The sequence below is a fragment of the Phacochoerus africanus genome, chromosome 15 (assembly GCF_016906955.1).
Source record: "Phacochoerus africanus isolate WHEZ1 chromosome 15, ROS_Pafr_v1, whole genome shotgun sequence".
NCBI classification, from domain to species: domain Eukaryota; kingdom Metazoa; phylum Chordata; class Mammalia; order Artiodactyla; family Suidae; genus Phacochoerus; species Phacochoerus africanus.
The window spans coordinates 46466101-46482321 of record NC_062558.1 but is presented as its reverse complement, the minus strand read 5'-3'; the positions used below and the strand labels follow the sequence as shown (position 1 = coordinate 46482321).

The 16221-nt window shown below is 51.9% G+C and overlaps 1 protein-coding gene across 8 annotated transcripts in view; it reads right to left on the bottom strand.

Moving 5' to 3' along the window:
• Window positions 1–16221, bottom strand: part of EMID1 (EMI domain containing 1) — a 72556-nt gene that overhangs the window by 41550 nt on the left and 14785 nt on the right. For 4 of the 8 annotated variants that reach the window (XM_047761423.1, XM_047761422.1, XM_047761416.1 and 1 more), the window contains exon 1: window positions 2559–2711. In XM_047761423.1, the coding sequence (XP_047617379.1) occupies window positions 2559–2659 (101 nt within the window). In that variant the 5' untranslated portion in view covers window positions 2660–2711. Of the gene's footprint in view, window positions 1–2558; window positions 2725–12362; window positions 12488–16221 lie in introns of those variants that run through there. The other 4 variants (XM_047761420.1, XM_047761421.1, XM_047761419.1 and 1 more) reach the window with 3 other exon arrangements.

Here is a 16221-nt window from a genome sequence, read left to right as displayed (position 1 = left end):
GATTCTTAACCCACTGAGCCACAATGGGAACTCCTCTCCACTCTCCTTGATTTTTGGATTTGCCCATAGGAAGCCAGTCCGGCAGGAGGAAGAGGCCTGGGCAGGACACCAGTGAGAGCTTCACCTCTAGAGCCATACCACTGAGACAGATCATGAAGGTCAGGAGAGACCCTGGAGGGGCAGGAAACAGCCCCAGCAGGGCACAGGGGGCAGATGGGGACAGAGGCTTGCCAAGGCAGCTCTGCCTAGCCCCTGGGTACCCTGGTTCCGGGGTCTCAAAGTCTTGACACATTCTTGGGCCTGGGGGTGGCCCCTGGATGCCTTCCCGGGCCTCCCCCTCCCCAGGCACAAAGCCTCTTTTCTGCTGCTGGTCCCTCGGCTGCCAAGGGGTGCCTGGGGCGCTGGGCTGGGGGTGGAAGGAGGGCAGATGGGACGTGACATCCACATGCTGTCTCCAGTGATGCTAAGACAGGGCCACGAGGGTAGGTCCTGGCAGCCAAGAACCAAAGATTCCTCTGGCCAGGGGTCTCTCCTCTCCCCCATGTAATGTGGGTGACAGCAGGGACCACTGTTGTCAGGCCCTGTGCTGGTCCTTCCCATGGGGAACTGTCTTAAGAACAGGCCTGTGAGCAGGGGACGGGGGTTGGGCGGAGAAGAAAGAGGGGAACAGTGAGGAAACCCAGGGCCACCAAGTGTCCTGCCTGAGGCGACACACTGAGTTGGTGACAGAGCCAGGAGTAAAACCCTGCTCTGAGGCCACAGCCCCTAATTCCTAACCACGACTCGCAAACCTTTCCTAGCTCCTGGAACTGACGACTCCTCCAGGAGAACTGCTGGGTGAAAAGAGCACGGGATCTAGAAAATGCTTGACTTGAATGGAGGTGCCAATTCTCCTCTCTAGGGCTCAGTCTTTGTAACTGTAAATGGAAGCAATAGCATTGCCTACAGTGCTTTGGTGATGCTCAGGCCACTGTGAGCCTTTGGGGAACAGATAGGGTGACAGTCCCAGCGACCAGATATCTGCCCACAGCCACCATCCTGCTCCCACAGAGGAAGTCCTGGGGAGAAGGGAGCCCAGGCCAGGAGGCCCTGCTGTGGACTGGCTGAAGGGCAGTCTGGCTCTTACGCCTTCTCAACCATCATCCTGAGCTCGACACTAGGAATTCTGAGTTCAGAGTCTTGGTCAGTATATCATCTCGGACCTTGGGGGTTTACCTCCATGCCCTGGGCAGGTTATAACCCCTCTCTGAGCCTCGGCATCCTCTTCTATGAAATAAGGATCATAAAAATGTGGGCCTCCCAAAGCAGTCAGAAAGATTCTGGCAGCAATGGATGCAGGTAGGATGCCAGCCCAGGTCAGGTATGGTCAGCATGCATGGTGGTGGCTGTGACATCTGCCATCCATCAGTCCCTGTCTCAGATAACTGTTCCTCTGGCCTCTGACACCTCAGCCACCTCTGCCCTCCAGCCCTGCCCATGTCACCTGCTCTTGCTAGCCCAGCGGGGGCACGCTGGCCCCTGACCACTGGGAAAGGGGAATTTCTGAAAAGAAAGAATTGAGGCCGTAGGGGGTGGGGGCCGGGCAAGACTTTGAATGGGATGAAAAGGCCTGGAGAGGGCTGGCTACTCCGTATTGTCTGCCTCAGACAACAGCAGTGGCTGGCCCTCGAGAGGGGACCCCAGCAGGGGCAGGGCTAGGGGCAGGGACTAAAGCTGGGACAGGGGCTTGGGCAGGTTCAAATCATGTCATCAAGGCCAGAAAGACACAGATTCAAATCACAGCCCTTCAATTAATGGCCAGTGAGCTCAGATTATGTTAATTCTCTGGGACCTCAATTTGCTGATCTGCTAAATGGGGACAGGTGTTCCCTACTCATTCAATTCTGGAAGGATTAACAAGGAGGACACTACATGTAAAGAGCCCCTTCACCTGGTCCTGGGAGAGGCTCCATAAACGCCACCACCAAAGACATTGCCCCTTGCCTCCAGAGAAAGCGCAGGAAGACAAAGTGTTCGCTCCCAGCTCAGTCCCAAATGCCAGGTCCCTGGGGCCTACACTGACCCTGGGTCTGTGAAACTCCACCCCAATCTCCTTCCTTCGAGGGAAATAAATAGCCAGGGTACTAAAAAAAGCCAGGAACAGGGTAAAGGGAGGGAGGGTCCCCAAAGTGTCAGCTCAAGGGTGTCCTGGACTTTTCCTGTGTGCAGGGAGGGGCCCTTGGCTAGGGCATGGGAAGTCTTGGGGTATCCTCCCTCGTGCCCCTCCCCCTCCCCTAGGGCTCTGGAGTAGGAGTGCTGGAGAAGGCTGTCTGGGGGTGCTGACGGCTCCAGATACGTGAAGTAGGGGACCCCCGAACTGCCGGGAGCTTCTGCCGGGCAACTCGGGAAGCCCAGGGTCCCTGCCCCCCCCCACCAGGTTGGCAATGAGGTGGGGACCCGGGTCCCTTCCCCGGGCTTGCACGGAGGTTGGTGGGTGGTGGTACCTGGAGTCCAGGTCCCCAACCCCCGGCTGGCAAGGCATAGGGGTGGCGCGGGGTGGGGGAGGGGGCAGCCCTTACCTGCGTGCAGAGAACGGGGCTCCCCCGACGCTCCACGCGGCACTGCCTCCAGGGAGCAGGAGCCCGAAGCAAAGCAGAGCCCAGGCCCGCGGGCCGCCCATGCTGCGCCCGGCGCCCTCCGCGCGCGGCCCCTCGCCGTCGCCCCCAGCCTGGCGTCCTCGCCTGCCTGCCCTCGCCGCCAGCCGCCCCGGACGCGCGGATCTCGGTTCCCAGCGCAGCGGCGGGAGGGCGGGCGGGAGGCGGGCGCGGGGCGGGGGCGCGCGTTCCCGGCCTCGCCCGGCCCCTCCGCGCGGCCCCCCGCCCCTTGCGCCGCCGCTGCCAACCCGGAAGGAGCCCCGGGGGGCCCGGCGCCCCCTCTAGGAAGCCCGCCAGGTGCCCACCTGAGCCCAACGTCCTGCACCGCACGGCCTTTTGGGGGGCGGGGTACCAGTTCTGAGGTACCCTCCCACGTGTTGCAAACTAGGGTACCGAGGCCAGGCCACGGTCTCAGAAGCAGCCAGGACCCAAACCCATCCAGCCAGGGCTAATGATGCGAGGGCCTCATTCACTCTCGACACTTTGGTGGGATCCAGTTCCCAGGGCACAAGGGATCTGTCCGTCCACGCAACAAAGGCTTCCTGAGCAGTGAGCGCCATTGTATGCAGGGCACCTCACCTGCCCTTCACATCCTCCCTCGGTTTAATCTGCAAACCACTCTGGGTGAGGTGGGCACAATTACCCCCATTTCAGAGAGAAAAAAAAACGAGGCTCAGGCACTTGTAGTCCCCCTGGGAGAAGACTCTGGGAGAAGTGCTGACCCCAGTCAAGCCAGTGTCCACACTTGCCACCATTTTACCGCTGGAGAAACTGAGGCAGAGAGGAGACCCTCCTCTAGCTACAGCTCTCCATCAGTGGTTAGAAGAGCCAGGATTCGAATCCAGGTCTCCTGACTTCTGGGAGGGCATTTCAGCTCTCAAGCACAATTAGGGAAGAGTGCAGACATCAGTGTGCCTGGGGCTGGGTCTCCCCACCTGTAACAAATAAGGACTGGGTTAGAGTGGAGTTACTCCACTTGGGCTACGAGGGATCTTCAGGGCTGAGGGCTGTGAATCCCACTGAGATGCATCTAAGTCTAACATGTGTGTGTGCATGGTGGGTGTGTGTGATGCTTAGTGTGCATGTGTGTGATGACTGTGTTTGTGAAAGGAGTGCGTGTTCATGCGGAGGGACCGTAGCTCTCATCAGAGGGAACCCAGAAGCTTCCAAAAGTCTGGGATGGTGCCTGACCACCTTCTGCTGGGGCTGAGGTGCATGCTGTCCTGCCAGCTGGCTTGGTGGTGCCCCAGCGGCCTGTCCCATGGGATCCAGCTGTGGCTTGTCCAGATCCAGGATCTCTCCTAGAAATAGTCCAGCAAGAGGGTATGCTGGCCCTACCTCTGATTCCCGGGACTGCCTCGCCTAGACTCACTCGGGCTGGGCAGCACCAGGCCCCAGCCTGAGTCAGAGACATGGAGGGTGTGCCGGTGGAGAGAGCCCACTCCTGTCCCTCCAGGGGGCAGGCAGTAAGAGTTGGGTTCAAACCCTCCCTCTGCTCATGTTAGCTTGGGCAAGGCCTGCCCCTCTCTGAGCCCCACTTTTTCTTTGTAAGGAGGACAGTTGCATGTTCCTTATGGGGAGTGGGCAGGAATAAGATATCACAGTAGCGCCCAGGCACCCACTGTCTCCTGCTTCACGTGGTCCCCCAAATGCTCCCCACATCCTCCAACAACATCGTCATGGTGCCAACTTTGCCCCCTAGTGGAGATGCCTCCCTACCTTCCATCTGTGACTTTGGAGTACCTACTATGTGCCATTTGTCTGACTCCCAAGAAAAGCAGCTTTGTGCCTCTCTGATTAGCTTTTGTTTTGACACAATTAGATCAGTGACTTAATTGACTTAATCCCCTGGATAGCTTGTCACTCTCAAGGGGCCATCTCCTGAGAGGACCCCAGGCCCAGCTGAGACCTGGTCAGGTGCCGGGATCAAAACCCAACACCCCAAATGGCACTTGAAGGGCCTGCAGCTCTTTAGGAAGGGGAAGCGCTGGGCAGTGGCTTCCATCCTGGGAAGAACCTGGGAGGGCCACAGAATGAGGACGCACTGCCAGGTCTGTTTGGGACACATCCGAGCTGCTCCTGTGATGAATGGCATATACATTCCTTTATCATCAAGCTCATGGGAGCTCCAGGCCACTGAGGAATTTCTCTAGTCAAGGACACTCCCAGGAAAAGCTGTTATCAACATGCTGACCTCAGAGGGGGTCCCGTCCTTATTGAGGCTACAGTCCCTTGGTCCATGTATCTATACAGCTAGAGCTCAGAGCACAAGGCTCAGAACCCCATAGGCCTATGCCTCATTCCAGACCAACCACTGAGCACTGTGTGACTTGAAACAAGTTGCCTGCCCTCTCTAAGCCTCATTTCCCTGCCTGAGGGGGAAAAAAAGGAAGTTTTAAGACATGGAAGCAACCTAAATGTCCAGCAACAGATGAGTAGATAAAGAAGAGGTGATACATATATATACACCATGGAATACCACTCAGCCATAAAAAAGAATGAAATATTGCCATTTGCAATAATATGGATGAACCTAGAGATTATCACACTAAGTAATTCAAAGACAAATAGCATATGATATCACTTATTTGTGGACTCTAAAAAGTGATTCAAATGAACTTATTTACAAAATGGAAACAGATGCACAGACATAGAAAAAAAATTTATGGTTACCAAAGGGGAAGTGGGGGAGGAGGGGTAAATTAGGAGCTTGGGATTAACAGATACACATTCCTTTATATAAAACAGATAAACAACAGGGTCCCACTTATAGCACAGGGAACTATATTCAGTATCTTTTTAAAAACATATAATGGGAAAAAAATCTGAAAAAGAATATATATATGTATAACTGAATCACTTTGCTATACTAATATAACCATAACAGAAACGAACGTAATATTGAAAATAAGCTATGCCTCAATTTTTTTGGGGGGGGTCTTTTCTCTTTTTAGGGCCACACCCATGTCATATGGAGGTTCCCAGGCTAGGGGTTGAATCAGAGCTGTAGCTGCTGGCCTACGCCACAGCCATGCCAGATGCAAGCCACATCTGCGACCTACACCACAGCTCACAGCAACACTGGATCCTTAACCCACTGAGGGAGGCCAGGGATTGAACTTGTGTCCTCATGGATCCTAGTGGGGTTTGTTAACCACTGAGCCACAACGGGAACTCCTCAAATTTTTTTAAAGGCAATTTTAAAGCTTTGGGTCTCTGGTGGTCCTGGGACACAGTATGAAGCCCCCTTTTAAGGGTACATTTTCCTGGTGGATGTCAGCCTACTTTCTGGCCATCTTTCCTCCCAGAGCAGGAAGGGCAGGAAATGCTGAAGAGACCTGGATTTGGTCATTTGAGGTTTCAGTGTTTGCTGCGATGTGGAGGAGAGGGGCCTGTTGGCTCGAGGTCCCTGTGGGCGGAGCCTCCTCCCTGGGGGCCTGATCTTCTTGGCTGCCAAAACCAGACCACAACCTCCAGTAACGACAGCAGCTTCCGGTCTGAGCACTGACTGTGTGCCAGGAGCTGTGCTAAGCATTTTGCTTGCATTGTCGCCTGCCCTCTTCTCACTTTGCTTTGTTATCCCCAGGTGTGGGGCTCCCTGATGTCCCCTCGGGCTGGTGACTGATGGGTGCCGGCCTGAGCGCTTACACACCAGCCACACTGCCGCCCTCTGGCTCAGCCTTGCAGGGGGCTTCTTTGGGCAAAAAGAGAACTCAGCTCAGATTTAAACTCCTACCTGGGAGCTGATGAGGTGAGAGAGAGCACTTGCACCCACACACACGCGTGTGGGCCCCACAGGGACACGGACTCGGACACACACACACACACACTGCCCAGAGCAGGCCGTGGGGTACAGGAAACACAGCCCTTCTGGTGTGGATGCGCTGACACATCCACCCGGCCTAGTCCAAACAGGAAATGCTATTCTCCTCATCAGCAAACAAACATGGGTCACAGTCTCCCTTCCCTGTCAGCTCCCCCGGGCCTCTTTCCTCCTCCCGTGTCCCAGGGCACAGCCTCCGTGGCTGGGGGTTCCCATCATATCAGCCCTGCTTGCACGCCTCCCCATAAGAGCCCTGTGCCCCACTTGATCAGCACCCATATCCCCCATTCTATGGGGGAGGAAGCAGCCTAAGAGGGCTGGAGGTACCCAGAACCCATGGCAGCAGCCCCCAGGGGCCCAGGCAGTGCCAGTGGCCTCAGAAGCCTCTGCCCAGACAAAGGGCAGGGCCGGGGCCCCAGCCTTCCAGGTTAGGGAACAATGCCTGCTTTCTGTGCCTTTGATCTAGAGGCCTGGCCCGGCAGGCCCCTTCGTCCCAGAGTGGGGGGCACCCTGTTGGGTCGGGGGTGGGGGGCACTGGGGGACCCAGAGATCCTGCAGCTGCCCAGTCAGGTTATTTATGCTCCGTGGAGCTGCCCTTCTCACCCAGCTCATTCCTTCCTCAGGGAGCGGGGATTGGGGCTGGAAGCGAGTGGTGGGAGGAAGGAAGCTGTTGGAAAATCATAAATTAGGGCTCCTGGAGGACCTTCCTGCCCTTCTCAGGAATCCTCTGGGGGTGGGGGAGACTGACAGAGTGGCAGGGCGTGGCACAGGCAGGCATAGCGGGACAGGGAGCCTGTGTTTGGACTTAGGAGACCTGGATGTCTGCATGATCTCTGCCAGGCTTTCTCTCTGGGCCTCAGTGTCCCCATCTGGAACTGGATGGGAAGGATACAAGACTTGGGGACTTTCCACAGACTTTGAAAAACTTATGGTTATCAAAGGGGACAGGTGGGGGTAGGGAGGGATAGACTGGGAGTTTGGGATTGACATATGCACACTGAGGTAAACAGAATGATTGGCCAGCGGGGACCTGCTGTCTAGCACAGAGATCTCTATCCAGTATTCTCTGACAATCCAGGTGGGAAAATATTCTGAGAGAGAATGGTTATGTGCATATGTATGACTGGGTCACTCTGTTGTACAGCAGCAATTATCACAACCTTGTAAATTAACTCTACTTCAATAAAACTTAAAAAAAAAAACTTGGAGACTTTCCTGTGACTGTGCTTTGTTGCCTCTGAAGAAATGGACAAATGAGAGTCCTGCCCCTTAGCAATGTTTGTCCCATTTCCCTTCCTCTGGTTCCTTCCCCCTAAATCCCCTCCTTTCTGCTCCCCACCTCTGACCCCCCTCCCTTCTTTGGGGATCCCTTGTTCTGCTTCTCTTTCAATATCTCTCCTCCTGCAAAAATGGACTGACAACCTTTCCTTCAGCAGCATCCACCTAGCTGAGGAGTAAGAGAGAGTAGCTGCTGGCTCATTTATACTAGAGTGTTAATGACTGATACATTTCATGTTGTTAACTGGTGAGGGCAGTTAACAGGGGTTCTTCCTCATTTAACCCTAAATCACTGGTAGTGGAACTTTTGGCTGGTAAGGGGGATGCTTGGTAACCAAAGGTTTAGGAACAAAGTCTGCCAAGCGAGAGGACCTTCTGGGTGAGAAGTGGCCATCTCCCAGCCATACTAAGGTGAAACCCTCCCCCTGCTGGACACATCTGGAATGGCGGCCACAAGTCCCTGAGGATTAACTTTATTTGGCAGTTGCAAGGGCAGACAAGAGGAGTCACTCAGGGCAGAGGCTCTGGAGCTGCCTGCCAGCCCTGCCAGTCTCAGGAGGTGCCTGCTGGGCCAAGAACATGTGGGTCTGCCCAATCTGACACCCTCAGGATGAATGGTTTCTACCTCTGAGGAAGTGATTCTGAGGAGGAAGAGAAGAGGGAGAGAGAGTCAGAGAGAGAGAGAGATATGGAGAGATACTGAGAAAGAGAGAGAAAAGGAGCCAGAAAGCCAGAGATGGTGGGAGACAAGTGAGCCAGAGACATGCAGAGAGAGGCAGAAGGAAAGACAGGGAGGCAGAGAGACAGACACAGAGAGAAGCGTACTCGGGGAAAGAGACCCCAGGTTGTTTGTTTCAGCTCCTGGGGGGACTGGACAGAAGGGGCAGGACCAGGGTGCCAGCCCAGCTGCCTCTTTTTCCATCTGCTGCCCATGCCTGGCACTGGCTGACCAAGGGGCTCTGGGTGGCCCATGCTGGAATAAATCATGCGTGGGCAGTCCCATCAGGCAGATGGAGCCACTGGGCACAGGGGAACTGGATTTCTAGGCAATGGCTTGGCCTGGGGAATCTTCGGTGGATGGACAGCATCTGGGGGATGTACACCCCTCAAGCTCCTGGATCGCAGGCTCTCCTGCCCTGCCCTCCTTCTAGCCCTTCGGTGCTGAGTCGGGATCCTCTCCATCTGTGCAGCTGCACTGTCCCTTCCAGCCTCCCCACCCTTCATGGGATGTGGCCTCAGTCTCTCCAGTGGCCTCTCCCTTCCCCTCTGATCCTTCCAGTCCTTTGGATCTTCCCAATGGCGAATGGGTGCATTTCCCTGTGAGGGAAACCTTCAGTGTCCTTGCAGCCCTCAGACTGAGGACAGAATGTGGCCTGACCTGCTTATCCTCCCTGCACCCCAGACCCCAGACACCAAAGAAAGTCTCCATTCTCCCCACTGACCCTGTGCTCTCCAGCTGGCTGCAGGGCTTCCCCATCCTGTCTCCTCTGCATGTCAATGTCCATTCCCCTTCGGTCTCAACTCAGACAGCATCCCCTCCCTGCCTACCCCCAAGACTGGGACACATATCCACTGGGCTTCCCCACTGATAGCCGACAGCATTCTGTGCAGCAGCCCTCTGTTGACTTGTCTGGTTCCCCTGGTAGATAATAAATAGAGGCTAGGCCCTTTCTGTTGTCTTTCTTTCCTTCTTTCTTTCTTTGCCACACCTGCTGCATATGGAAGTTCCTAGGCTAGGGGCTGAATCAGAGCTGCAGCTGCCAGTGTACACCATAGCCACAGCAAAGAAGGATCCAAGCCACATCTGCCACCTATACCACAGCTCACAGTAATGCCGGATTTTAACCCACTGAGAAGGGCCATGGATTGAACCCACATCCTTATGGATACTAGTCGGGTTTGTTACCACTGACCTATGACAGGAACTCCTCTGTAGTCTTTATAAGAGTACTAGGAAAGATAGATACCCCAGAAGCTATAAAGGATATATTTGAGTACATAAAAATTTCTACATAGAAAAGGAGTAATATGATTAACTGTGGAAAAAATCTGCAACATATCAATCAGATAAAAAGACTAATTTCCTCCATATATATAGAGCTCTTACAAATCAATAACATCAGTCAATGACCAAATAGAGAAACTGACAAAAATTATGAACAGACAACTCAGAATGAAAAGGCATTCGACTTCACTCCAAAGAAAAGCAATGCATGTGAAACCCACAATGAGATAGCACCTCTGAACCAGCTGTACTCTAAGAGGCAGCCCCTGCCCTGCTCTGCCAGGAAATACCCTGTGCCCCTGTCCTCAGCAGGCCTGGCCCAGGGCTCCTGGTTATTCATGACACATCTGAGTGGAGGCTATTCAGAGAGGTGATGGGGAGGTGGGGGCCCTGGCCAGAGGGAAGGGCTTGCTCCCGAGTTAGGCTGGCAGAGAGCCAGGGCTGCCTCCCCGTGTCCGCAGGCTGCAGCCACAAGAAGCTGATATTGGCTGGGTGCTCCCCTGATCCCACGAGGGAGGAAGAGGAAGAGGGGGGAGGGAAAACAGAGACAGAGAAGAGGAAGGTGAGAGAGAGAGGGAGGATAAAAGAGAGAGAGAAAGAGAATGTTAGAGACAAGAGAGATAAACACTGAGAGAGACCAAGAGAAACTGAGCCCTAACGTCGCAGGCCTGACATGGACAGAGAGAGGGTCAGAGTGGAGCCACCCAGGCAGACAGATGTGGAGAGAGCAGAGAGATCAAAGGAAGGCAGGGGACGGGGGGCAGCACTGGCTTGCTCAGGGCGAATTTTCAATCCTGCTTCTATCTTCCTCACTGTGTAACCTCGGCCTTCCCCTCTCTGAGACTCAGTGATTTTGCCTGGAAAATGGGGAGAGCAGCACTTGTCTCAGGGTAGGTTGTTAAGAGTAGCATTTAAACGAGCTCCTGGAGTTCCCGTCCCGTGGCGCAGTGGTTAACGAATCCGACTAGGAACCATGAGGTTGTGGGTTCGATCCCTGCCCTTGCTCAGTGGGTTAAGGATCCGGCGTTGCCGTGAGCTGTGGTGTAGGTTGCAGACGTGGCTCGGATCCCGCGTTGCTGTGGCTCTGGCATAGGCTGGTGGCTACAGCTCCAATTAGACCCCTAGCCTGGGAAACTCCATATGCCGCGGGAGCGGCCCAAGAAATAGCAAAAAGACAAAAAAATAAAAATAAAAATAAATAAACGAGCTCCTTACCCACGGCCTGGCATCTACCTGCTGCTCAGGGAAAAGGACCCCCATGAATCTGAGGCACTGTGTATGTGGTTTGCAGAATGAGAAATCTGAGCAGCCTAAGGATCTGACAGAAGAAGAACCAGTCTTTGGCAAAGAGAGTATTGGGGAAGAATCTGCCTGAAATGCTTATGTTAGACAGACTCTTGGGCTAAAGCAAAGAAAACCCATGTTGAAATTCAAAACTCTTCTCTAGGAGGGCTATTGTATTGACTCAAAACTAGACTGAATAGTTTATTTACTTTTCTTTTTTTGTCCTTTTTTTTTTTTTTTTTTTTTTTAGGGCTGCATCCACAGCATATGGAGGTTCCCAGGCTAGGGGTCCAATCGGAGCTGTAGCCTCCAGCCTACACCAGAGCCACAGCAATGCCAAGTCCGAGCTGCGTCTGCCACCTACACCACAGCTCATGGCAATGCCAGATCCTTAACCCACTGAGCAAGGCCAGGGATTGAACTTGTGTCCTCATGGATGCTAGTCGGGTTTGTTAACTGCTGAGCCATGACGGGAACTCCTATTTATTGCTACTTTTTTTTGTTGTTGTTGTCTTTTTAGGGCCATACCTGTGGCACATGGAGGTTCCCAAGATAGGGGTCCAATTGGAGCTACAGCTTCGGGTCTACACCACAGCCACAGCAACGCAGGATCTGAGCCACATCTGCTACCTACACCACAGCTCACGGCAACACTGAATCCCTAACCCACTGAGCGAGGCCAGGGATTGAACCCGAGTCCTCATGGATGCTAGTCGGATTCATTTCTGCTGAGCCACGACGAGCTCCTATTTACTGTTATCTTGACTGGCTTTGCTGACCCAGGGATCTGGTTCTTTGTAGAACTGGTGCTAGTTTTAGTTGTACTCTGCCTGCAATTAGGAAGCTCTGTCACTAGGTGGCGTCTTGGATTTGAACCAGCACAGAAAGATCCGCTTCTGAACCACTGAGAATAGCTAGGGATTCAGACAGAGGTTTTAGATGGGTGGAAAAGGGTGTTGTGGTCCCTTAGGAAGGTCTGTTCCAGATGAAGGAGTCGGAAGCAGTAGTTTTGTGCCAGGCATCCAGCCACCTCTAGAATGTGCTTTTGAGAAGACAAGTATGTGTTTCTATTTAATGATACTTTTTAGAATAAGTGGGACTCTTCTTAAGACACTTGAGCCTAAGTATTAGAATTATTAATCACTATTTAAGAAGGGATGCTTATAAGAATTATTTTTCCAAATGAAAAACATAGTTTGGGAATGGATATGCAGCAAGATATTTAAGAAAGCAAACATGGAGGTTCAGCTTTTCTTACTGGTCATGAATGGTTTAAGAATTTCTGTTTTCTCCCCTCACAATCGTTTAAAAGAGAGACACCTTTAATGCTTTTTCTTACCTGCTTGTTCCTCTGTGTTCACACGCAACTCTCGTTCTTGGAGTTAGGATATTCATAGACTCCCTCCGGTCTGCGGCTGTCTGCTCACTCAGCCTCTATCTCAGTGAGCCTGTTCTTGGAAGAAACTATAAAAGAACAAAAAAGGCCTTTTTAGCTGCGTTCTTCTTAAGAATTTCTGGGCTTTAAAAAATTATCCTTTTTCTTCGGTAATCCCCTCAAAGCTTTCTTAGAATTTTTATTGTGGTAAAATACTACAATCATATCGTATCATGAAATTTTTTTCAAAAAGAAAATAAATCACTTGTAATCCATCCACCTTGATGAAATGGTTCCCCAGGTTTTTGTTTGGGGTTTGAGCCTCCCTTCCTTGAGTGCCTTTTTTTTTTTTTTTTTTGGCCAAGGAAAGAGAAATTCCGCCCCCCTTGAAAACCTTGCCCCCACATCCAGGCAGCTGAAAATCCTCCTTCTTTCTTAGCTGTTAGCTAAATGCTTAGCTGTTTGCCCTTTGTAGTTAAAGCTGGTTTCTTTTCTAATCTGCACTGAATAGTTCTTTATTGATAGTCACATGTGGACACAGGCTGTCTTCTGCAAGGGTCAGGAGTTTTCAGTTTCCACATACACGGCTGCCTGATCATGATCCATATAAGTAAACAGGAGTTCCTGTCGTGGCTCAGTGGTTAATGAATCTGACTAGGAACCTTGAGGTGGTGGGTTCGATTCCTGGCCTTGTTCACTGGGTTAAAGATCTGGCATTGCCGTGAGCTGTGGAGTAGGTTGCAGACACAGCTCGGATCCCGATTTGCTATGGCTCTGGGGTAGGCTGGCGGCTGCAGCTCCGATTAGACCCCTAGCCTGGCAACCGCCATATGCCGTGGGTGCAGCCCTAGAAATAAGACAAAAAAACCCCAAACCATATAAGTAAGCATGAGCAAAGGGAGCTTTGCAGGGCTGGACACCAGATAGTTTTGTTTGTGGGGATTATGGGTGTGTCTGCATTTTCTTGCTTCTACTTTGTTGCTTTGTTGATCTCTAATATTTTGCATTTGAAATTTAAAATTTAAATTATTTTAATTGAAAAAACCACATTCACCACCCCTAGGTATAGACCCAAGAGAAATGAAAACATATCCACACAAAAACTTGCACACAAATTATGACTATTCGTAATAGTCCCAAAGGGGAAACAACCAAAATGTCCATGCACTGATGAATGGATAAACAGTGGTCTATACAAAAAAATGGAATATTATTCAGGTAATAAAAGGCATCCATGCTATAGTGTGGATGAATTTTGAAAATCTTATGCTAAGTGAAAGAAGCCAGACACCAAGAGCCAATATTGTATGACTCCAATGGTATGAAGTGTCCAGAACAGGGAAATCTATGAGGACAGAAAGCAGGTGTGCGGTTGCCTGGGGCTGGGGAGGGGGTGCAGTTGGAGGGAAATGGGTCATGACTGCTCATATGTATAGGATTTCCTTTGGGGATAATGAAAATGTTCTAAAATTGATTGTAGTGATGATTGTGCAACTCTGAACATACTAAAAACTACTGACTTGTGCCCTTCAAATGGGTGAATTGTACAGTATGTAAATGACATCTCAATAAAACTGTTATATATGAAACACACACACATTCGAACAGAACTTAAGATTTTAAAGGCGGGGGAAAAAAGTGCTCCCCTGGACTCTGGGGAAGGAAGATGGCTGGGAGTGGGAGGTGGGAGGAAAGGTCCAGCCATGGACCACCCATGGCCCTGTGGCAGTCAGCAGCCATTATGCAGGGAGCAAGATGGATGTGGGTGAGGTGGGCCCTGCTGCGGCTAGGCTCTCAGTCTGGAGAGGTGGTGGGAGCTCAGGCCTCTGAATCAGTTGTCAAGGCAGGTGGAGGGGTGGGGCATCTAAACTGGGACTTGGCAGATGAGCAGAAGTCATCTGGGTGAAGCCCAGGAGAAGGATCCCAGGTAGAGCACGCTCAGACCCCTGCAGGAACCCTGGGCAGGTCAGTGTGGTGGGAACAGGGTAGGTGTCTGAGAAGTCAGCTGGGCCAGGCTGAGGGAGCTTCCTGAGGCTCTGGAAGCCTATGAGATTTCAAGTAGGAAGGGACTAGGGTCTGGTCTCTGCTTTTGTTTGGCTGTGTTTTTGTTTTTGTTTTGCTTTTTAGGACAGCACCTGCAGGATATGGAGGTTCCCAGGCCAGGGGTCCAAATAGCTGCCAGCCTACGCCAGAGCCACAGCAACGCCAGATCTGAGCCACGTCTGCGACCTATACCACAGCGACCTACACCACAGCTCATGGCAATGCTGGATTCTTAACCCACTGAGCGAGGCCAGGGATCAAACCCACAACCTCATGGTTCCTAGTCAGATTCATTTCTGCTGAGCCACAACGAGAACTCCTGCTCTCTGCTTTTGAAAGATTCCTCTGGCTGCAGACACTGGAGACTCAAAGGAAGGGCAATTGCAGTGGCCCAGCTTGGATGATGGCGGCTGGGGCTGTGAAGCAGGGGTTGAATATTAATGATACACACTGCTATATAGAAAATAGATAACCGACAGAGACCCACTGGATAGCACAGGGGCCTCTACTCAATATTCTGTAATTACCTATACTGGAAAAGAATCTGAAAAAGGGATATATGTCTGGGTATAACTGAATCACTTTGCTGTACCCCTGAAACTAACACACCATTGTAAATCAACTCAACTTCAATAAAAAAGGAGGGGTTGCACTGTGACCCCCAAAACATATGCCCATGACCTGGAACCTATGAATGTGTCCTTAATCAGAAAAGGAGTCTCATAGATGTAGTTAAATTAAGGATCTTGAGATGAGAGTGTCAGGGATTACTTGGGTGGGCCCTAAATCCAATGACAAATGTCCTTACAAAGGACACCCAGAGGAGAGACAGAGAAGAGGAGGCCACATGAAGACAGAGGCAGAGATGGGGGGGAGGTGCAATCACAAGGCAAGGAATGCCTGGAGCCAGCAGAAGATGCAAGAGGCAGGCAGGATCCCCCTCTGGAGCCTTGAGACGGAGCCCTGCTGACATCCTAACTTCTGGCCTCCAGACGTGTGAGAGGATAAACCTCTGTTGTTTTAAGCCACCATATTTGTGGTACTCTGTTACACTGGCCCTAGGCCACCAACACAGGAGGTCTCGTGGAGATGGAGAGAAGGCACCAGATTCTGGAGATTTTTAGGAGGTAGAAACAACCTCCCCAGCACACCTCCTCTCCTGCCTGAATTCCCAGACACTGCCTTTTTTTTCTTTTTATAAAAGTTCCCAGGCTAGGGGTAGAATTGGAGCTGCAGTTGCCGGCCTACACCACACCCACAGGGACATGGGATCTGAGCCGCATCTGTGACCTATACCAGAGCTCATGGCAATGCCGGATCCTTAACCCAGGGATCGAACCCACATCCTCAAGGACACTATGTCAGGTTCTTAACCCACTGAGCCACAATAGGAACTCCCCAGGCATTGCCTTTTACTCCAACTGCAGTAACTTGAGCCTGTCATTCCTTTAAATGAGAGCTGTGGTGCCCACCTATAAAATGGGATGATAGCAGCCTCCCTGCAGCTAAGGATGTGGGAGCACGTAGGCCTTGGACCTGGCACACAGCGAGCATTTGGTACATGTCAATGATGGCTGTAAATTCACAAAACCTTCGAGGGTATGTGCAATACCATTTCACTTTGCTAACGTCCTGACCCTTGGAACTTTCCCCCCTGGGCTCCAGGGAGACTGAGAGGGATAACAGCATCATGGGTTGAGTAGTGTCCCCCTCAAAGATGTTGAGGTCTTAACCCCTTAGAATGTGACCTTATTTAGAAATAGAGTCTTTGTAGAAGAGG